At 43.2% G+C, this 20,803-nt stretch overlaps 3 protein-coding genes across 3 annotated transcripts; 2 read left to right on the plus strand and 1 right to left on the minus strand.

Moving 5' to 3' along the window:
• Positions 1–440: 440 nt before the first annotated feature.
• LOC121573067 (calbindin) lies at positions 441–4,289 on the plus strand (the record flags this gene model as incomplete). Its single annotated transcript, XM_045217843.1, is given in 6 exon segments — positions 441–518; positions 667–722; positions 832–871; positions 999–1,052; positions 2,755–2,826; positions 3,320–4,289. Coding segments are annotated over 6 exon segments (432 nt in total), but the record flags the coding sequence as incomplete, so codon positions are not given.
• Positions 4,290–6,837: 2,548 nt separating this feature from the next.
• On the minus strand, positions 6,838–18,100 carry LOC121572412 (2,4-dienoyl-CoA reductase [(3E)-enoyl-CoA-producing], mitochondrial-like). Its single transcript, XM_041884472.2, is given in 11 exon segments — positions 6,838–7,551; positions 7,827–7,889; positions 8,319–8,465; positions 8,592–8,664; positions 13,082–13,181; positions 16,145–16,292; positions 16,412–16,498; positions 16,619–16,676; positions 16,792–16,949; positions 16,951–16,992; positions 17,993–18,100. Coding segments are annotated over 11 exon segments (1,020 nt in total). The 5' UTR covers positions 18,077–18,100; the 3' UTR covers positions 6,838–7,491.
• Positions 18,101–18,602: 502 nt separating this feature from the next.
• LOC121572413 (phosphomevalonate kinase-like) lies at positions 18,603–20,404 on the plus strand. The gene is made up of 5 exons (XM_041884473.1): positions 18,603–18,789; positions 18,913–18,976; positions 19,223–19,375; positions 19,615–19,744; positions 19,864–20,404. Exons 1-5 carry the CDS (start codon positions 18,671–18,673, stop codon positions 20,010–20,012), a joined length of 615 nt encoding a protein of 204 aa, XP_041740407.1. The 5' UTR covers positions 18,603–18,670; the 3' UTR covers positions 20,013–20,404.
• Positions 20,405–20,803: the final 399 nt, after the last annotated feature.

Here is a 20,803-nt window from a genome sequence, read left to right on the forward strand (position 1 = left end):
TTATTGTACAATGTAAAAATAAAAATAAACTCTTGAATGAGTAGGTGTGTCCAAACTTTTGACCGGTACTGTATGTAAATGAGATATTTGTGTATTTCATTTTCAATAAATTTGCTAAAATTTAAAAATGTTTTCACTTTGTCATTATGGGGTATTGTGTTTAGATGGGTGAGAAACATTTTTTTCCATTTCATCAATTTTGAATTCAGGCTGTAACACAACAAAATGTGGAATAAGTCAAGGGGTATGAATACGTTCTGAAGGCACTGTAGCTCAGTATTTGTATTATTTATTTTATACAGTATTTTTTCTCATCTTTATCAAGGGTGCCAATATTTTTGGACCTGACTGTACCTCCCGGACAGCATTGCATTTAAAATGTGTCTGCTATAGCAGGCGTTGTTGTCAAACTGATCTTTCTGATTTTGCTTCATTTCCAGAACTTTTTGAAAGATCTGCTTCAGAAGGCTAACAAACCATATGATGAAAAGAAGCTAGATGAGTATACACATACCACAGTAAGAATCTGGTTTATACTTATGCAGCTAGCCTCAGCAACAACTTTGAGAACAGTGTAGCTAAATGGCTACAACAAATAGCTCCATACAGTATAGTCCTTCATTTTCTGTTTTGTGGAGGTTTAATTTGTTGATTTTTCTCTTCCAGCTCAAAATATTCGACTCAAACCATGATGGGAAGTTGTGTTTGGCTGAAATGGCGAGGTCTGCTTATGGAGTTTTTCTCCTGTGTGATATGAATTATATATCTGTCTACACATCGTGCTGTATATGACCTGAACACAATTCTTCCAATGTGTGTTTTTATTAACAGGCTGCTACCGGATGAGGAGAACTTTCTACTCAAGTTTCAGGTTGGTGGTTATTCCCAGAGTAAATCCGAGAGGGAATGTGAAAATCAGATTGACCTTGACTCAATTGTCTCCTCTGTCCCTCTCTTTCTCTTTTCCTCCTCCTCTCTCTCCTATCTTTCTGTCACAGAATGTGAAGCTGGTGAGAAGAGAGTTCAACAAGATCTTTGAGTTATACGATCAGGTACGTTCCTATAATACATTGTCATTATACACCCTCTCAAAAAAATACGAATCACTCTCTGTTATGGCTTTTTGAATGTTTCAATGCATCTTAAGACACAGTATGAATGAAGACAGAAAGTGCTTCAGAAAGTGCTAGGCTATGCAATTTCTACTCTCCAGGGATGCACTCCCTCAATCTTTCTCTCTTATCCTCTTTATCTATCTCTCCTTCTCTTTCTTGCTCTCGTTCTCTCCCTGTCTATCTACCCATTTCTCTTCCTATTGCCCTTATTTGTATGCACAATGGATACAGTGCCTGGCCACCCCCTGTCCCCATCACTCTCTCTCTCTTTCTCTCACTCTCTCTCGCTCGCTCTCGCTCTCTCTCTTCCCCATCCCCATTTACCCGACCCTCTCCCTCTCTTTCCTCTGGTCTCTCTCCCCCTATAATGTATGACTGTCTATGGAGCAGGTCGGCCCATTCCTTCTCCCCGGCAGGCAGGGAGGCTGACAGGCAAACAGACAGGGAGGTGGGCAGACAGACAGACAGGCAGACAGGCAGGCGGACGGACGGACGGACAGACAGACAGACAGACAGACAGACAGACAGACAGACAGGCAGGCAGGCAGGCAGGCAGGCAGGCAGGCAGGCAGGCAGGCAGGCAGGCAGGCAGACAGACAGACAGACAGACAGACAGACAGACAGACAGACAGACAGACAGACAGACAGACAGACAGACAGACAGGCAGGCAGACAGACAAGGAGGCAGGTAGGCAGGTAGGCAGGGAGGCGGGCAGGGAGGAGTGCTGGGCCTGGCTGATATGTGACATCCAGACAGGTAATTGAGGCAGCAAATGACAACACATTCATTAGTTTGCCAGTAGAGCATTACAGGACAATTCATCTGAGTGGCTGGCTGGCTGATCATGCTTTTCCATTTGTTTTAATCTTCGACCATAGAACCTGGTTTAAAGATTTAGAATGTCAGAAGTGCCATGTTGGCACCTACTGTTCCACATGGTTACTGATGATGGCGCTCTTGTTGCCAACACAGATGATTGATTGCTAGACTCTATGGTACAGAATGTCTATTGCTCTGAATGGAGTTGGTCACACACAGAACTCCCCTAAAGTGGATAGGGATATCCTTGTAAAAGTATCAGCAATGTGGTTATAATATTGCTTTCAGGGCACACAAGCCAGTACATAGATTACCAAAAACAAACAGTTCAAATTCATGAATAGAAAATATGAGCAAATATCAGAAGGGCCCATGAACAGGCTGTTCAAATATACACATCTGTTCATTATGCCTATTGTTTTGTTTGTTTACTGAGATCAGGCTTGTGAGATGTAGTGTGGCATCATGTTGACACTGCATACCAAACCCAAAGGCGGGCTAAATGGTGTGACATTGTTTCCTGTGTGTCTCTCTCTGTCTTTCTCTATTTTTCTTTCTTTCTCTCTCTCTCTCTCTCTCTCTCTCTCTCTCTCTCTCTCTCTCTCTCTCTCTCTCTCTCTCTCTCTCTCTCTCTCTCTCTCTCTTTCTTTCTCTCTCTCTCTCTCTCTCTCTCTCTCTCTCTCTCTCTCTCTCTCTCTCTCTCTCTCTCTCTCTCTCTCTCTCTCTCTCTCTCTCTCTCTCTCTCTCTCTCTCTCTCTTTCTTTCTTTCTCTCTGTTTCTCTTTCTCTCTCTCTCTTTCTCTCTCGCTCTCTCTCTCAGGATGAGAATGGCTACATGGATGAGAATGAGCTGGATGCCCTCCTCAAAGACTTGTGTGAGAAGAACAAGAAGGTGGGTTTCCATTCCGATTAATTGATGGAGAAGAACGGAGACTAAGCCTTAACCCACGATAATCGAGAACTGCATAGCAGTTTCATTGTTTTTATTTAGGCGATGTCTGAGGTGTAACAGTCCAAACAAATCTTTTTTTTTCTTCATTCATCTTGACACTTCAAATATCACAGAGGCCCTCGTTTGTTGCCAGTGGTGATTTGATTGGCCTGAGGACAATCACAATACTTCTTCAAACAAACTCATAAGAGCATGCTTAGAACTGGACAGATATCCAATATCTCTCTCTCTCTCTCTCTGCATGTAGCGCCTACTCCTCTTTTTTTTTGTGTAAATATTTTGTGATATGTTTATGAGCTAAGCTTTGGGCCAGCGACCATCTCAAAGCCACGGGGGATTTTGAAATGAAAAAGTAGGGTCAATGTCAAATCTGTAAAAGTCAAAAGTTGAAAATGACAGTTGGATGTCTGCGTCTGTTTCTCGTCTCCGACAGGTGCTGGAAGTCAGCAAAATCCCCACATATAAGACGGCCATTATGGCGCTATCAGACGGGGGCAAGCTGTACAGGACGGAGCTAGCGCTTGTGCTCTGTGCTGAGGACATTTCAGCCCCTGCCCCCTTATAAACCATTCTCCTTTCCCCCTAACCACACCCCCTCCATCCCCTTCCAACCCGCCTCCCTTCCCCTCACTCGTGACGTATGTAAAGATAATGTAGCTTGGAACTCCAAGGATGTAGGGTGTATTTTTGTTTCCGTTTTCTTTCAAGAAATCTGTCAATTTGCCAGCGACAGTGTGTGCGTAGCTAGGGCACATTATCAAAGACATAGGGTGGCACATACTTTTCAAACCTGTTGTTTCTATACTGTTTGTAAATGTACAGATTTTTGTAACAATGAGATTGATACCACCATTGAAAGTCCCTGTACTTTGTCCTCTCTATGCTATATACTCCAAGACTGTAGCCTCTCATTGGCTGAAAGAGAGGGTGTGTCCCCTACTGACCAATGACAACAATGTTTACCGTATTGTCAATTAATAGCTCTGCACCAAGTAGTCCAACTACTAGTAACAATAACTTATTCTATTAGAATTATATCCCTCCAGTAGCCTAAGCAATATGTTACTAAAATGTTTCTGTAATGTGGTGCATGGAAACGAAAAATAAGGAAATAGCGGAAGAACAGTTCCGTGATGAGACAATTTTAAGCTATATATCGTTTTGCAGTGCATGTTAGTTGCTGAAAGCTAGCTTTGTGGAGGTACTACTGAATGGACAAGCACATATCTCGGAGCTGTGTAGCCTAACCCCCGTGACCCCTGACCTGCCCTGTGTATAACGATGGTGCCAGTCTCTGATGTGCTACATGGACCTTTTTTTGCACTGTAAACAATGCCATGCCCCACCAAGCTGGGCACCAGAAACACTGTGTAAGATGTAATAAAAACTCAATTCAACAACTACCTAACACTGCTGTGTTGCTATTTCACTGACGTAGCAGGGAATTGACAATGTCAAGATTAATATGGATGAAACATAATAATAATAATAATTTGTTTAATTTGTAAAACGCTTTTCTCACACCTTGGGTGTATATATAAGCTACAGTACAGAATTAACATAGCTATTTTAAAGCTATTCTGAACAGCACAGTTAAGCTGTGCCTTAAACGAGGCCAGAGACACTGTAGCCCTGACAGTGACTGGAAGTGCGTTCCACAGCCGAGGAGCTGCACAACTGAAAGACCCTGTCACCCATAATTGTTTGTCTGCTGTGGGGCTGCTGAACGGAGTCGGACCTGAAGGAGCGAAGGGTGTGTGTAGGGTAGGAGGTACTTGGGTCCAGATGTACTTGGGTCCAGAGTTGTGGATAGCTTGGTAGGTGTGAACCAGGATTTTAAAGTCAATGCGTGAGCATATGGGAAGCCAGTGGAGGTTGAACAGCACTGGAGTGATGTGCTTACAGGGGGAGGTGAGGAAACGTGCAGCATAGTTCGGGATATATTGTAGCCTTCTTAGACACTTGGCGCCAACAAACAGGGTGTTATAATAGTCCAGACGGGACGAGACAAAGGCAGAATTAGTATCAATCTGGCCAGAAATCATCTACAATATCTTCTAATTGAATGTACAGGTATATTAACAACTCTCGCATCTCACTAAACATTTCAAAGGTATCAATCACGCCGATAATAATGACCCTTAACACTGCAGATGGAACTTTCTTAACCTGTGTGCCAATCTGTTTCTGCTTTAGTCAACTTGTCGTTGCAACAATGCAGCGTTGCTGAATACAGAAACAGTCTGGTGCCCAAGCCAGGAGCTTTCTGTAGGCATAGGGGCACTTGATGGTCAAAAGGTAACCGCTGCTTTATGAAAAACAGAGGGAAGAGTTAACCTTATAAATCCCTGCATTGAGTGTAGAGGCATTGCTCAGTGCTCTGTCCCCATGCAGTATGCAGTGAGAGTTGAGACAGCAGGATGATCTTCTCTCATGGATTCTCTCTCCGAGTTTGTAAATGTATAGCGATGGCTTATATGAGGTTAGCTGCAGTATGTAGCAGGTGTGAAGTGTGTGTGTGTCTGTGTGTTTGTGCTTAATGGAACTCTGGGATGAGAAAGGGTAGGGGTATGAAGTAGGAAGAGGGGAACAGGCTGCATAATAGGAAAGCTAATTGTACTTAATCAAAGCAAGGTACTGTTCCACTCTATACATTGAGGCCTGTTTCCTTCGACACATAATAGGCATACTCCTGACCTTAAAAGCATGGCCAATGGAGATCCTGCAAACAAATTGGACACTGGTTCAACACAACTAAAGATGACACAGGAATAACCAGATTAAATTGTCATTTTTTCAATGGGACATTTCCACAAACCTCATAGGATAGGTAAATAAAACCCCACCACATTTCATTTTCTCAACTAAGTGTTGCTGACACAACAATCAGAGAGTAGTAGTGTTTAGCCTGGAGATACTCCAACACTGCGAGACACATACACACAGCTTTAGCAGGAGGGTCAGTGAACTGGTGCTTTATGTGGGATTGAAAGGACGTTTCCTCCGTTGTGGTTGTTTGGTGCTCGTCCTATGGCATTAAACACTGTCAAGCACCCTCTGTTCAGTGGGGAGGACAAGGTCTGGTGGCGGAACAGGGAAAATGTGACCTGACAATCCACCACACTCCAACTATAAGAGAAGGCTTTGTGGCTCCACTGCTCTAATGAATACAGAAAGGGAGGAAAATAAAATATAAAATGTAAGGGTGAGTGGGTGAGGGGGGTTTCAGACAGACATGGGGAAGAGGAATGAAAGGGAAAGAGTTAAAGGAGGTAAAGTGAGGTAAGGAAGGTGGGGGAAGTAGAAAAGGGAGAAAATGGAGAGTATGCAAGATAACATTAGTGTGACTTACACACTACAAATAGAGATGGGAGGGAGTGGGGTTCTCTCTGTGCCTCTGTAGAAAAGCTCACTGGCACAATGGCTACATATCACAGTAAGACAGCTCCCCGCTATGCCTGACAATGGGCTACTTCACGTGTGGCAACATTTTCATTTAGCTTCATGTATGGTGCACTGATAAAAGGCTTAGGCCCCATTCCAACGTTGTCAAAATGCATCCTGTCCTTCCTTGAGGTAACCAATCGGTATGTTATTGGATGCGTGAAGGCTATGTTTCCATCCTTTTAATTTCACCAATGAAGCCTTGGCACATCAATACTATTTTAATTTTTTAACGAAGAATTCAAACAGTTCATCAATGATTATGCATTCGACAAGCCTTCGTACCAAGAACCTCTCATTTAGGTTATTCATTTATAACAGCTTAGCAGTGTATTAGATCCATATAAGCTTATGTCAGTGTTCAGACTAGTGATTTGTCGGAGTAACTAAAATAATAATAGAGCAGCCTGGGAGGGAATAATTAGTGTCAACTCAATTAAGTAAGTCCATCTAACGATCTATGTCACATTAGGTGGCTGAGAATTTTAAAAGAATGCGTCAGAGATATAAAATGTCTACTGTCTTTTATTCAACATACTCCATATAGACAAATCCTTGTAAACCTCACGTATTGTACACACAGAGCACAAGACAATCACTTAACAGTAATGAATAGCAATACTGGAGGTCAACTTCGATAGGCAATTGAAACATGCTTTTTTTTAAAGAACAGAATTCATTATTTTCAAGGAATCGTAAAAACAAATGATAAATGTTACTGGCAAAATACCAAGCCAATCGTAGGAACGGACAAGCTTTTCAACCAATGAGAAGCCAGTTTCATCCAGGAAGTGCTGTAGCCAGTAGAATCTCAGACACAGTGAGAACTAAAAGGTTCTCTCTCTCAAACCTCCTCTAAATAGTTGGCCTCCTGATAAAGCCATTTTCTCCTTAAACGCTGTCCTACTGTCACCATGCTGTCTATTTGTTCATTAGGCATTGAGACATAAGGCTTGAGGTTAAGTGAGAGTGGGTGAGAGTGTGTGTTTGCAGAGAAGGCTGTGTGTGTGTCGATCCTGTAACCATATTCCCTGACATGGTATAATCTCTGTTCTAGGTCAGAAACCGAGGGAAAGATTGTATGTGTGTACAGTATCTTTGTGTCTATGTTTCCCTGGAGCATTAACTGTGGTAGAGTTAGTATCATCCCATCTTGACTTCTTAGGATCCCTTGGTGCCCCTGATCATGGTCTCCATCATAGCCCACTGCTCCTTAGTGACCTGACAAACAAAACACAGCAAGTTAAAACTAGCACAACCTGACTCACGTATCCATAAACTAACATCTGTCATAAAATGTGGCCCATTTCTGCAACCAGCAACAGCTCACTTGCAATCTTGTTATTGAATCAATAACTAGTCGCATAACAGAACAGAGGATATGCAAAAGCTAGCAATGCTAACAAATTATCATTCTATGTTCATATTACTTTTTAGTGTTAAGGTTACAGTCCTGACAGTGGAACGGGGTTTGCAAAGTTAATTCCAGCACATACCCTCCTCAGATCATTGAATTCTCCTGCCATGGAGACATACTCTCCACCGTCCATTCGAATGATCTGCAAATAGAAGAGAATGTCACAACCAAAGAGAAGAACACGGTATATGTGGATGTTGAGGCTGAGTCATCATTTTCCCCTTAGCGATAGTCCATCCCTATTTCTGCATTGCTTAATCCTAGTGCCCCTTGAATGTCATTTACAGTGAAGGACTTACTGCAATCTGCAAGGCAGGCATTCAGCTAACATAATGATTGGTATCCATTTACATTTTAGTCATTTAGCAGACGCTCTTATCCAGAGCGACTTACAGGAGCAATTAGGGTTAAGTGCCTTGCTCAAGGGCACATCGACAGATTTTTCACCTAGTCGGCTCGGGGATTAGAACCAGCGACCTTTCGGTTACTGGCACAACGCTCTTAACCACTAAGCTACCTGCCACCCTGTTTATCCACTGCCTGGTTAGCTTATCAAGACACATTCTCTTACCGCTCCAGACACCCAACTGGCGTAGTCACTGCACAGGTAGGCTGCCAGGTTGGCAATCTCTCCGGGCGTGCCCAGCCTGCCCACGGGTATCCTGCCGATCATGGTCTTCTCAAACATGCCCGTGGGATCGAGACGACTGAAGGCCCCCTACACAAAGAGAAGAGGCCACAAAACACAGCCAATCACACATTTACAAGCCAAGATAAGACTAGAAAGGGAAAGATTTAAGACATAAAAATGTCAACACAAAAATGCCAGAGTTGTGTCTGCTACCTTGGTTCTGATTGGTCCTGGCTGGATGACATTAAACCTCAAGCCATACCTCCCCCACTCCGCAGCCAGAGACCTGAGAAACAAACAGTAGTTTGTTTACATACGCATATACAATAGACATACACATGAAAAAAAGGAAGAGAAACTCCAAGAACTACCACTACTGCATGTACTAATAAAGAGGGCCTAGTGTAGGCGCTAGGAATTAGTTTAGACTTGAGCCTAGGAGTGAGGCACTACCTCCTAAATATTCTCATAGGAGGTCACTCATAATGGGGCCTTCATTCTAAGTCTAATATGATTGGAGGGTAACTAGCTCAATCAATCAATCAAATTGATTTATAAAGCTCGGCACCTAAAAACAAAATACATCTCGACTATTCATACAGAAAAAACTGGAGTGCCAAAATGTAGATGCCAGGAGCGCTTTAGTCATTCCATGTCATTTTGGGAACATTATAGCGAGAGGCATCGAGGGTGGTGCTTGTTGAATTGATTTATTCCCTCTAGTTTCTTGAAAACCTCCGCACAAAAAACTGTAATGAACGAATAGGAGCTAAAAATAGGCTAGCTCTCCCCTGAGATGCCTAGTGCAATAAATGGGCATGGAATTTGGCCGCCGCTGCCTTCACAAAATAGAGAGGGGTTGCTTTTTTGGGGTGAGCGATTTCATATGGGGGGGAATCCATTATCGGATAGTAGCGCTCATTCACACTGAAAAAAACACTGCATGAATGGGCCAACCAGCTATAGGCAACTCTGCAGTATGCGACTACACGTCTGTGACTGAGACACACACCCCTTTAAACCCCCTATGCTCCTTTGAGACCCCTCTTTCAAAGTCACTGGGCAACCAGGCATTTTTATGTGTGACCCCTAAGCATGATGGGATGTTAATTGCTTAATTAACTCAGGAACCACACCTGAGTGGAACCACCTGCTTTCAATATACACTACAGTGAGTGAAAAAAGTATTTGATCCCCTGCTGATTTTGTACGTTTGCCCACTGACAAAGACATGATCAGTCTATCATTTTAATGGTAGGTTTATTTGAACAGTGAGAGACTGAATAATAACAAAAGAATCCAGAAAAACGCAGGTCAAAAATGTTATAAATTGATTAGCATTTTAATGAGGGAAATAAGTATTTGACCCCTCTGCAAAACATGACTTAGTACTTGGTGGCAAAACCCTTGTTGGCAATCACAGAGGTCAGACGTTTCTTGTAGTTGGCCACCAGGTTTGCACACATCTCAGGAGGGATTTTGTCCCACTCCTCTTTGCAGATCTTCTCCAAGTCATTAAGGTTTCGAGGCTGACGTTTGGCAACTCGAACCTTCAGCTCCCTCCACAGATTTTCTATGGGATTAAGGTCTGGAGACTGGCTAGGCCACTCCAGGACCTTAATGTGCTTCTTCTTGAGCCACTCCTTTGTTGCCTTGGCCGTGTGTTTTGGGTCATTGTCATGCTGGAATACCCATCCACGACCCATTTTCAATGCCCTGGCTGAGGGAAGGAGGTTCTCACCCAAGATTTGACGGTACATGGCCCCGTCCATCGTCCCTTTGATGCGGTGAAGTTGTCCTGTCCCCTTAGCAGAAAAACACCCCCAAAGCATAATGTTTCCACCTCCATGATGGTGGGGATGGTGTTCTTGGGGTCATAGGCATCATTTCTCCTCCTCCAAACACGGCGAGTTGAGTTGATGCCAAAGAGCTCCATTTTGGTCTCATCTGACCACAACACTTTCACCCAGTTCTCCTCTGAATCATTCAGATGTTCATTGGCAAACTTCAGACGGGCCTGTATATGTGCTTTCTTGAGCAGGGGGACCTTGCGGGCGCTGCAGGATTTCAGTCCTTCACGGCGTAGTGTGTTACCAATTGTTTTCTTGGTGATTATGGTCCCAGCTGCCTTGAGATCATTGACAAGATCCTCCCATGTAGTTCTGGGTTGATTCCTCACCGTTCTCATGATCATTGCAACTCCACGAGGTGAGCTCTTGCATGGAGCCCCAGGCAGAGGGAGATTGACAGTTCTTTTGTGTTTCTTCCATTTGCGAATAATCGCACCAACTGTTGTCACCTTCTCACCAAGCTGCTTGAGGATGGTCTTGTAGCCCATTCCAGCCTTGTGTAGGTCTACAATCTTGTCCCTGACATCCTTGGAGAGCTCTTTGGTCTTGGCCATGGTGGAGAGTTTGGAATCTGATTGATTGATTGCTTCTGTGGACAGGTGTCTTTTATACAGGTACAAACTGAAATTAGGAGCACTCCCTTTAGTGTGTGCTCCTAATCTCAGCTCGTTACCTGTATAAAAGACACCTGGGAGCCAGAAATCTTTCTGATTGAGAGGGGGTCAAATACTTATTTCCCTCATTAAAATGCAAATCAATTTATAACAATTTTGACATGCGTTTTTCTGGATTTTTTTGTTGTTATTCTGTCTCTCACTGTTCAAATAAACCTACCATTAAAATTATAAACTGATCATTTCTTTGTCAGTGGGCAAACGTACAAAATCAGCAGGGGATCAAATACTATTTTCCCCTCACTGTATATATACAAAAGTATGTGGACACCCATTCAAATTAGTGGATTCATCTATTTCAGCCACACCCGTTGCTGACAGGTGTATACAATCGAGCACACCGCCATGCAATCTCCATAGACAAACATTGACAGTAGAATGGCCTTACTGAAGAGCTCAGCGACTTTCAACGTGGCACCGTCATAGGACGCCACCTTTCCAACAAGTCTGTTCGTAAAATTTCTGCCCAGCAAGAGCTGCCCCAGTCAACTGTAAGTGCTGTTATTGTGAAGTGGTAATGTCTAGGAGCAACAACGGCTCAGCTGCAAAGTGGTAGGCCACACAAGCTCACAGAATGCTGAAGCGCGTGCCACGTAAAGATCGACCGTCCTCAGTTGCAACACTCACTACCGAGTTTCAAACTTCCTCTGGAAGCAACCTCAGCACAAGAACTGTTCGTTGGGAGCTTAATGAAATGGGTTTCCATGGCCAAGCAGCCGCACACAAGCCTAAGATCACCATTCGCAATACCAAGTGTCGGCTGGAGTGGTGTAAAGCTCACCGCCATTGGACTCTGGAGGAGTGGAAACGCGTTCTCTGGAGTGATGAATCACGCTTCACAATCTTGTAGTCCGACGGACAAATCTGGGTTTGGCGGATGCCAGGAGAACTCTACCTGCCCGAATGTATAGTGGCAACTGTAAAGTTTGGTGGAGGATGAATAAAGGCCCTTTCCTGTTTCAACATGACAATGCCCCCGTGCACAAAGCGAGATCCATACAGAAATGGTTTGTCGAGATCGGTGTGAAAGAACTTGGCTGGCCTGCACAGAGCCCTGACCTCAACCCCTACGAACACCTTTGGGATGAATTGGAACGCCGACTGCGAGCCAGGCCTAATCGCCCAACATCAGTGCCCAACCTCACTAATGCTCTTGTGGCTGAATGGAAGCAAGTCCCCGCAGCAATGTTCTAGTGGAAAGCCTTCCCAGAAGAGTGGAGGCTGTTATAGCAGCAAAAGGGGGACCAACTCCATATTAATGCCCAAGATTTTGGAATGAGATGTTCGACAAGCAGGTGTCCACATACTTTTGGTAATGTAGTGTATTTTGTATCCCTCATTTACTCAAGTGTTTCCTTTATTTTTGGATTCAAGCGTAACCTTAAATGACAATCCAGCTAGTCTGTCCTTGTAATTCAAACAAACACACAACAAGCATATTGTACGTACAAACGCACACTGTTTTACACAAAGACACACACACACACTGCGGTTACTTGTATAGGACGTCAAACATATCAAGGTACAAAAGGGACATGATTGTGAGTGACACGAATAGTTCCCCCATTTATCATTCCCAGTACCCTGGGTTTATGGGGAAACCTTTCAGTGTCATTAACTCTTTCAATGGGATTGATAGGGACTAATATTGAGTGGGATCTTTCTTTGGGTAAAAGCCCTCAGAGGTTCATTAAGAAGGTGTATTCTTCATTTGATAAGAGCTTCCCTGTCTTCACATGAAAGGTGTCGGTCCCATTCAGGATTTTATTGGGTTCTCACACACACACACACTAATGGATTCACACACGTGTGAACGAACAAGGTACACACACACACACACACACACACAGAGCCCATAAGTCTTCATTATTGTCTAAATCCTACTGGAGGAGGATCGGGAGAGAGAGACACACTTTAATGTTAATTAAATGTTCCTGGTCCTTCGTTATGCTAATGAATGCTTCTCTTTAAAAATGCATTAGTGTTCATAAGGCGTTTGACATGTGAGAAAGCCAAATCTTTTCAAATGAGGCCAGTGCGGATACCTCCGTGTGGTGTGTGCCATTCTGCCTCTCTGTTAAGGAGCCTAGTGATAGGAGTGACGGGTTGGTGTAGGACAGGGAAAGGGGTCCTAAACAGGTGATAGGTTTTTTGGTTGTGCCTGTTTGGAAATACCTACGTGCACAGAGTTTCCACTCCTGACTTGGCAGCCGCGCTGGGCACAACGAATCCAGAGCCGGTCTCTGCGTAGATAGTGGTGATGGCCAGAAACGCAGCACCTACAAACACAACGTATGTACATACCCCAAAGAAACAAAAATATGTCCAACTGTCAATATGTTGTAATCTGTTTGATTTGTAATTACTGTGTATTCAGAAAGTATTCAGACCCCTTGACTTTCCCACATTTTGTTACGTTACAGCCTTATTCTAAAATGGATCAAATTGTTAGCTAATTTATAAAAAAAATTAAAACTGAAATATCACATTTACATAAGTATTCAGCACCTTTGGTAGCGATTACAGCCTTGAGTCTTCTTGGGTATGACGCTACAAGCTTGGCATACTTGAGTTTCTCCCATTCTTCTCTGAAGATCCTCTCAAGCTCTGTCCGGTTGGATGGGGAGCGTCGCTTCACAGCTATTTTCAGGTCTCTCCAGAGATGTTCGATCGGGTTCAAGTCCGGGCTCTGGCTGGGCCACTCAAGGACATTCAGGGACTTGTCCCGAAGTCACTCCTGCGTTGTCTTGGCCGTGTGCTTAGTGTCGTTGTCCTGTTGGAAGGTGAACCTTCGCCCCAGTCTGAGGTCCTGAGCGCTCTGGAGCAGGTTTTCATCAAGGATCGCTCTGTACTTTGCTCCATTCATCTTTCCCTCGATCCTGACTAGTCTCCCAGTCACTGCCGCTGAAAAACATCCCCACAGCATGATGGTGCCACCACCGTGCTTCACCGTAGGGATGGTGCCAGGTTTCCTCCAGACGTGACGCTTGGCATTCAGGCCACAAAGAGTTCAATCTTGGTTTCATCAGACCAGAGAATCTGGTTTCTCATGGTCTGAGAGTCCTTCAGGTGCCTTTTGGCAAACTCCAAGCGGGCTGTCATGTGCCTTTTACTAAGGAGTGGCATCCATCTGGCCACTCTACCATAAAGGCCTGATTGGTGGAGTGCTGCTGAGACTGATGTCCTTTTGGAAAGTTCTCCCATCTCCACAGAGGAATTCTGGATCTCTGTCAGAGTGACCATCGGCTTCTTGGTCACCTCCCTGGCCAAGGACCTTCCCCCCCCGATTTCTCAGTTTGGCCAGGCGGCCAGCTCTAGGAAGAGTCTAGGTGGTTCCAAACTTCTTCCATTTAAGAATGATGGAGGCCACTGTGTTATTGGGGACCTTCAATGCTGCAGAATTTTTTTGGTACCCTTCCCCAGATCTGTGCCTCGACACCATCCTGTCTCGGAGCTCTACGGACAATTCCTTCGACCTCATAGCTTGGTTTTTGCTGACATGCACTGTCAACTGTGGGACCTTATATAGACAGGTGTGTGCCTTTCCAAATCATGTCCAATCAATTGAATTTACAATAGGTGGAGTCCAATCAAGTTGTAGAAACATATCAAGGATGATCAATGGAAACAGGATGCACCTGAGCTCAATTTCGAATCTCATAGCAAAGGGTCTGAATACTTATGTAAATAAGATATTTCTGTTTTTTATATTTGTAAAAATCTTTTTTTGCTTTGTCATTATGGGGTATTATGTGTAGATTGATGAGTAAAAAAAAAACTATTTTAGAATAAGGCTGTAACGTAACAACATTTGAAAAAGGGGTCTGAATACTTTCCGAATACACTGTATATGTCCAGCAGCAATATGTGTCATCATGTACATCCCTATAATTTACAACTGATCTCAGTTTAGACCAATTTATCCATTAGACTGTCTAATAGGCTGACTTGACCTGAGAGCAGCGGTTAGTCATTGCACAGTTCAATAGGCTTATATATCCTGCACACTAAAGCTCATAAAACATTGTGGCCGTTGTGGGCCAGATTACACTGCAATAGATTGAACATGAGTCAGGGTTACTTCTAGATCAATAAAACAAACGACACTACTACACACACATGGAATATCAAGAACTCTGCAGGTAGTGGAAGGAGATGCTAGCAGAATAAATAGTTTGTCTGTGAGACTATTTAATCAAAGCCTGGAGCCAAGCTGCCAGGTGAGAAGACAAAGCAACTTTCTTGTACTGCAATAAAAGCACATTTAGATTTATGTAGCCAATAGAACAGGGAAGGGGAATTTATTATTTTTGGCCCGCAAATTGATTTTGATGAACAAATCGATCAAATAAAAAAAATGTGCGGCCCTCCGTTGAATTTCAAAATCCCGATGTGGTCTTCGAGCCAAAAAGTTTGACACCCCTGCAATAGAATAATGCTAATAGTATGAAAGAAGAACAGACACCTGGATATCAATTCAAATATGCTTTCTTACACTGTTGAAAGAAAGGCAGTTTTGGAAAAATACCAGTTCAGATTGAATAGGGCCCCTAGTGTGATGGCATGTTTTTGTCTTTGTACACCAAGGTAATTGCTTAATTGTGATTAGCTTAATTGCAGTGTTGAGGGCAGATGGAAAAGCCACAGTAATCAAAAAAGGGCTGGATATTCAAATGAATATTAAAGCTTATCCACGCACACACATACACACACACACACACACACACACGCAGACACACACATTATAAATAGCCACAACATTGCATGAGATCCAAGGCTTCTCCTATCCTCCCCTTACATATCATTGCCCCTTTGACCAGAGGAGACAGCAGAGAGAGGAGGGGAAAAAGGGGAAGAGAATTAATGAGAGGGTGCATGCACACAAAGCCAAGAGGAGCTTAGGGCACAAGGGCAGTGGACAAGTGAAGTGACGCTGGACTATGACCAAGTGAATGGAAAAGTGCTCAAGCATTTCATATTGAGGCTCAATCACTGTCAATATGACAAACTTAAATAGAAATGAGAGAGACATGGTACACATGCATCCACACCACTATTCCGGGTTGATCCTCACTTGTTATACTACCAAGGATCAAATGTCCAGGAGTTGTTGGCAAATGGTGAATCTTTACTGCCCCCTGGTGGCTGCACTACACAATACATTACAACACAAATAAATGGGGCGGAAAAGCTGATCCTAGATCTGTGCTTATGGGCTCCATCAGATAGCTCTGGTGCTTACCCTTCTCGGCCAGTATCAGCCTCTTGCCCAGCTCCAGGGTGACAAAGGCCGTGCCGTTCAGGACAATGTCTGTGATGGTCCTCCATGCGTTGGCAGACAGCTTCTCTGAGGGGGAGATGAAGTTCCCTGCAGCGTTGTTGATCACCACCTAGAGGAATGAGAGAGGAGGATATTTACCAAGCAATTGGAGTATTATTGGCCAGTACATCTAGAACAGCGAAGCATACCACTTTCAGACAAAACCGTCCTTGATCTGCACCTACGTACATCAGGGAGACCAGCAACCTCGACCAGTTGGTCCACAGCAGCTTCAATTGCCTTGGGGTCTCTCACATCACACTGCACAGCATGGACCTGCAGATAGAGTCTTGAAGAATCAAATACACTTAAAGCAGAGTTCATACTGATTTATCAGTATCTAGAACTCTTGGATAATGAATGCATTCAATGTGGGTAATTGATCAGTAGTAGTACCTTATTTCCTGTCTGGGCTGTAATTTCCTCTGCAGTCTTTTTCAAAACGTCCAGTTTTCTATAAATTACAACAAAAATGTGTGATTTTCTAATTTGTGAGGGCAAGAAGGCAGCAGTAGAGTTGACCTAAAGTTTGGATTTATAGCCCGACTGACTACCAAGTCTCCACCCACCTGCTAGCGATGACACACTCTGCCCCTAGTGCTGACAGTGTTGTGGTCATGCCTTTTCCCAGCCCCGTTCCTCCTCCTGTGATAAAGGCCACTTTGCCTTTGTAAGTCCCAGGGAGCAGCATTGATCCCTCATTTGCAGGAAAGAATTTAGCCTGGGGGGGGTCCAGTCTCACTCAATGCCCTGGTCCCACTGCTGAACAACTATATAAGGAGAGTAAATGGGATAACACAAAAAAAAATCATATTAATGAACCAGCTGAAAAGGGATGTTGTGAGTCACAGATTTTGATTTGATTTATTAGGATCCCCGTTAGCTGACGCCAATGGCGACAGCTAGTCTTATTGGGGTCCGACACATAACGAGAAAGACATTACAGACAAAATACTTTCCAATTTACATACATTTTAAAACATTAACATGTAGTGTGTGCATCTATCAGTTACATATACAACAAGTAGGTCACATGGGAGAAGCGTTGTGCCGTGAGGTGTTCCTTAATTATTTTATTTTTTTAAACAGGTTTTCTGTTCACTTGCGCTATATAAGAACCTGTACTCGGCCTATGTTTGAACTTGTACTTCTACAAGCAGCATAGAGGCCATTTAATTAAAAACGAGTTGTCTTTCCTGTCAAACAAATGCATTAGTAAGAGCAATTCACTTACTTCTAATGATAACACCACTGATACACTCTACTCCTCCAACGCTAAACACCACTGATGTACTCCTCCAACAGTGGGGGTGCTCACAATCCCAGTGCAGAGGGGACTGGGTGAAAGGTTGAGATGCTTACATGTCTGGCTGTGAGAACACACAGCAGGCTGCCTACACAGGTTTAGTATTTCGTTTAATATGTGCTTTTGCATTAACATCACAAAAGTGGTAATATCATCAACATTGTCCCTACTGCTTAGCAATTTATCTGTAGCAGAACACTGTAACAAATGTAGCTAGCTAGCTAGCTATGCCAGAAATATTGCAGAATGCATTCACTCATGTCTGTCAACATCGGAAATAATGTGTAATTCAACTTTTTGGAAAGTGTGTAGGTACTGCACAGCTTTCCCATAGAAGCACATCTAGCTAGCCAACTAACAATAACCTGCTGCTAAACTAGCAGCTGGCTTGCTAACTTACACAACCAACAGAGTTTTTAATTAGATTTGGTAGTTATTGCATTCATCTCGGTGGAAATGTTTACCCGTCTGTAGACAAGACCCTTCAACGGCAAGGCTAAAGCAGTTTTAGATATTGATGACACCCGTCCCAGTAAAGCGGATGCCATGTTTTCAAAACTTGATTTGACTTTTGCCTAGATTTCAGTAACGTAAAGAAGGGGAGGGCTTTTATTGAATAGAATGTAGGTGGTTCCATGATCTTACTCAGACTGTTTAGGGTACTTTTACGTATTTATAATACTTTTTCTTTCGAGATCAGTTCAATATCCCGTTTACTTTGCTATTCACTTATTCTATTTCATGTTGTCGTTATTAAAGAAACCATTAAATATTTTACATTTCAAATGGTCATCCTATTTCCGCATGTCAATGGTAAGGTCCATGGTATGATAACGATCTGTTACCGTAAACCTACGTAGAATATCGCCTCTACTATGCATGACAGTTTGTTTAACCAACGTTTGCCCATCTTTTTAAAGTTGATCAAATGATAAGAATGACTACATCTTAAAATAAAATAATAATTATTCTAAAAATATTGTAAAATGTATTTTTCTCAAAGGAATTCGATCAAATGAGCACATTTTATATTTAAATGGCGCTTGTTATATGTATATTACTGTAACCCAAACAACCATCATGCCAGTGGTACGATTCTTGTGTGAACAAGGAGGCTAGCTACACTGTATCAAAAATAAAAAATGTCAATTGATTGCTGCAACGTTATTTCGATGGCGACAGTAGAACCCAAACTCATCCTTTTATTTAGCGGGAAACGCAAATCTGGAAAAGATTACGTGACGGATTTGATTCACAAAAGGTACTATTGACTGTTAGCATACTGTACTGTTTACAAACCTATCAAAGCTATTATCGCTGAATTGAATACTCTATCAAATGTTATATTAGTCTAACAATGTGGTTTATGTATCATTTCTATCAGACTAGGTCCAGATGTTTGCTGTATCTTGCGTCTCTCGGGTCCTCTCAAACAGCAATACGCACAGGTTAGTAGAGTTGTGTACAGTAGTGCAACATCATCCTGGTCGATCCTCGGTGTGCAGGCTTGTGTTCCAGCTAATACAACACCTAATTCAGATGATTGAGGACCTTGCCTTGATGAGGTTAATCAATCACACTTAGTGCTGGGCAAGAACAAAAGCCTGCATGCCCAGTTGTTCTACAATACCCACTACTAGTGAATGGAGGATCACTACCACTGTCTCTCCTTATTTTACCCACTGTGCCGACAGGACCATGGATTGGACTTTGAGGAGCTGTTGGGAGCAGGTGAGTACAAGGAGAAGTACCGTGCTGACATGATCCAGTGGGGTGAGAAGCAGAGGGAGAAGGACCCAGGGTTCTTCTGTCGTCTGGCCATTAAGGGAGCCCAGCAGCCCATCTGGGTAAGAGAACAAAATTCTCAAATGATCCAATGTTATGGGGAAACACACTACAAGCCTAGTCCCACTACGTGCGATTTATGGCAAACGCAAGTCTTTGAGTCAGGTCTTACTGACCATCTGCATATTTAGTGTTGGTGAAACAGAACATAACTTTTCCAGGCACTGCCTGATGAGCAGTTGAACCTTAATGTATTGTGTCCTCTACCATTATACCTTCTCTAATCTCTATTGTGCTCCAGATTGTGAGTGACACGCGGCGTCTGTCAGACCTGCAGTGGTTCTGGAGGGAGTATCCTAGTCAGTCTCGCTGTGTTCGGGTGGAGGCCTCAGAGGAGACACGGAGGGATAGGGGCTGGGAGTTCACAACAGGTACAATACCTACACTGATAGCATAATAATTAGTGGTGTAATCATGATCTTCACTTTCAGAGAAATACAATACCTCTTCAACGACAATCAATTCAACACCACACCCTCTCTCTCTGCAGGAATAGATGATGCAGAGTCGGAATGTGGGCTCGACCAAGGAGTGGATTTTGATTGGATAATCAAAAATGAGGGCGATGGATCACAACTGGAGGAGCAGCTTGCTACTGGGCTGCTCTCAATAGCCAAAGAAAAGGCAAAAGAGGACTGAAGTGGAGGGGACATTACACAGCTCTGCTGAAAGCTCTTATTGTTGAAAAGTGGAATTGGATATACATTACACTATTTTCTGTGAAAATCCTAGAATACCTTTGATACATTGAGGAGCAGCAGAAAGTGAGAATATGTAGTATTTATTTCTCTACAGTGTTCTGTACTATCAACTAAGTAGCAGGGCAAGAAGACTCAAATCTGAGCAAACACCAGCTCTGACCGATGTAAGTGAATTTACAAGGATCACATACAGGTAACTGCCAAAATAAAGGAAACATTTGAGTAAATGAGGGCTACAAGGTATATTGAAAGCTGGTGCTTCCACACAGGTGTGGTTCCTGACTTAATTAAACAATTAAAACATCCCATCATGCTTATGGTTATGTATAAAAAATGCCCAGTTGCCCATTATTTTGGCTACCATGGCTAGAAGAGATCTGTGACTTTGAAAGAGGGGTCTCAAAGGAGCATAGGGGGTTTAAAGCGTGTGTCTCAGTCACCAACTCTTAACCAAATTGAACACATGGGACATTCTGGAGCGGTGCCAGAGTCAGCGTTTTCAACCACCAACAAAACACCAAATTATGGAATTGCGCATGAAAGAATAGTGTCACATCCATCCAATAAAGTTAGACACTTGTAGAATATGCCAAGTTGCATTGAAGCTTTTCTGGTGGCTTAACACCCTATTAAGACACTGTTGGTGTGTCCTTTATTTTGGCAGTTACCTGTACTTAGTGACATCCTCACAACACTGGAGGCAAATTTCACCAAGACCCAATGTGCAGA

Source organism: Coregonus clupeaformis, unplaced genomic scaffold (assembly GCF_020615455.1).
Source record: "Coregonus clupeaformis isolate EN_2021a unplaced genomic scaffold, ASM2061545v1 scaf1250, whole genome shotgun sequence".
In the NCBI taxonomy this organism is placed as follows: domain Eukaryota; kingdom Metazoa; phylum Chordata; class Actinopteri; order Salmoniformes; family Salmonidae; genus Coregonus; species Coregonus clupeaformis.

Bases quoted from the DNA above. Each gene is read 5' to 3' on its own strand.
- LOC121572413 (XM_041884473.1), top strand. From the start codon at position 18,671: ATGTCAATTGATTGCTGCAACGTTATTTCGATGGCGACAGTAGAACCC. The intron at 18,790-18,912 runs GTACTATTGACT...CATTTCTATCAG, and splicing joins ACGGATTTGATTCACAAAAG to ACTAGGTCCAGATGTTTGCT. The intron at 18,977-19,222 runs GTTAGTAGAGTT...CTGTGCCGACAG, and splicing joins TCAAACAGCAATACGCACAG to GACCATGGATTGGACTTTGA.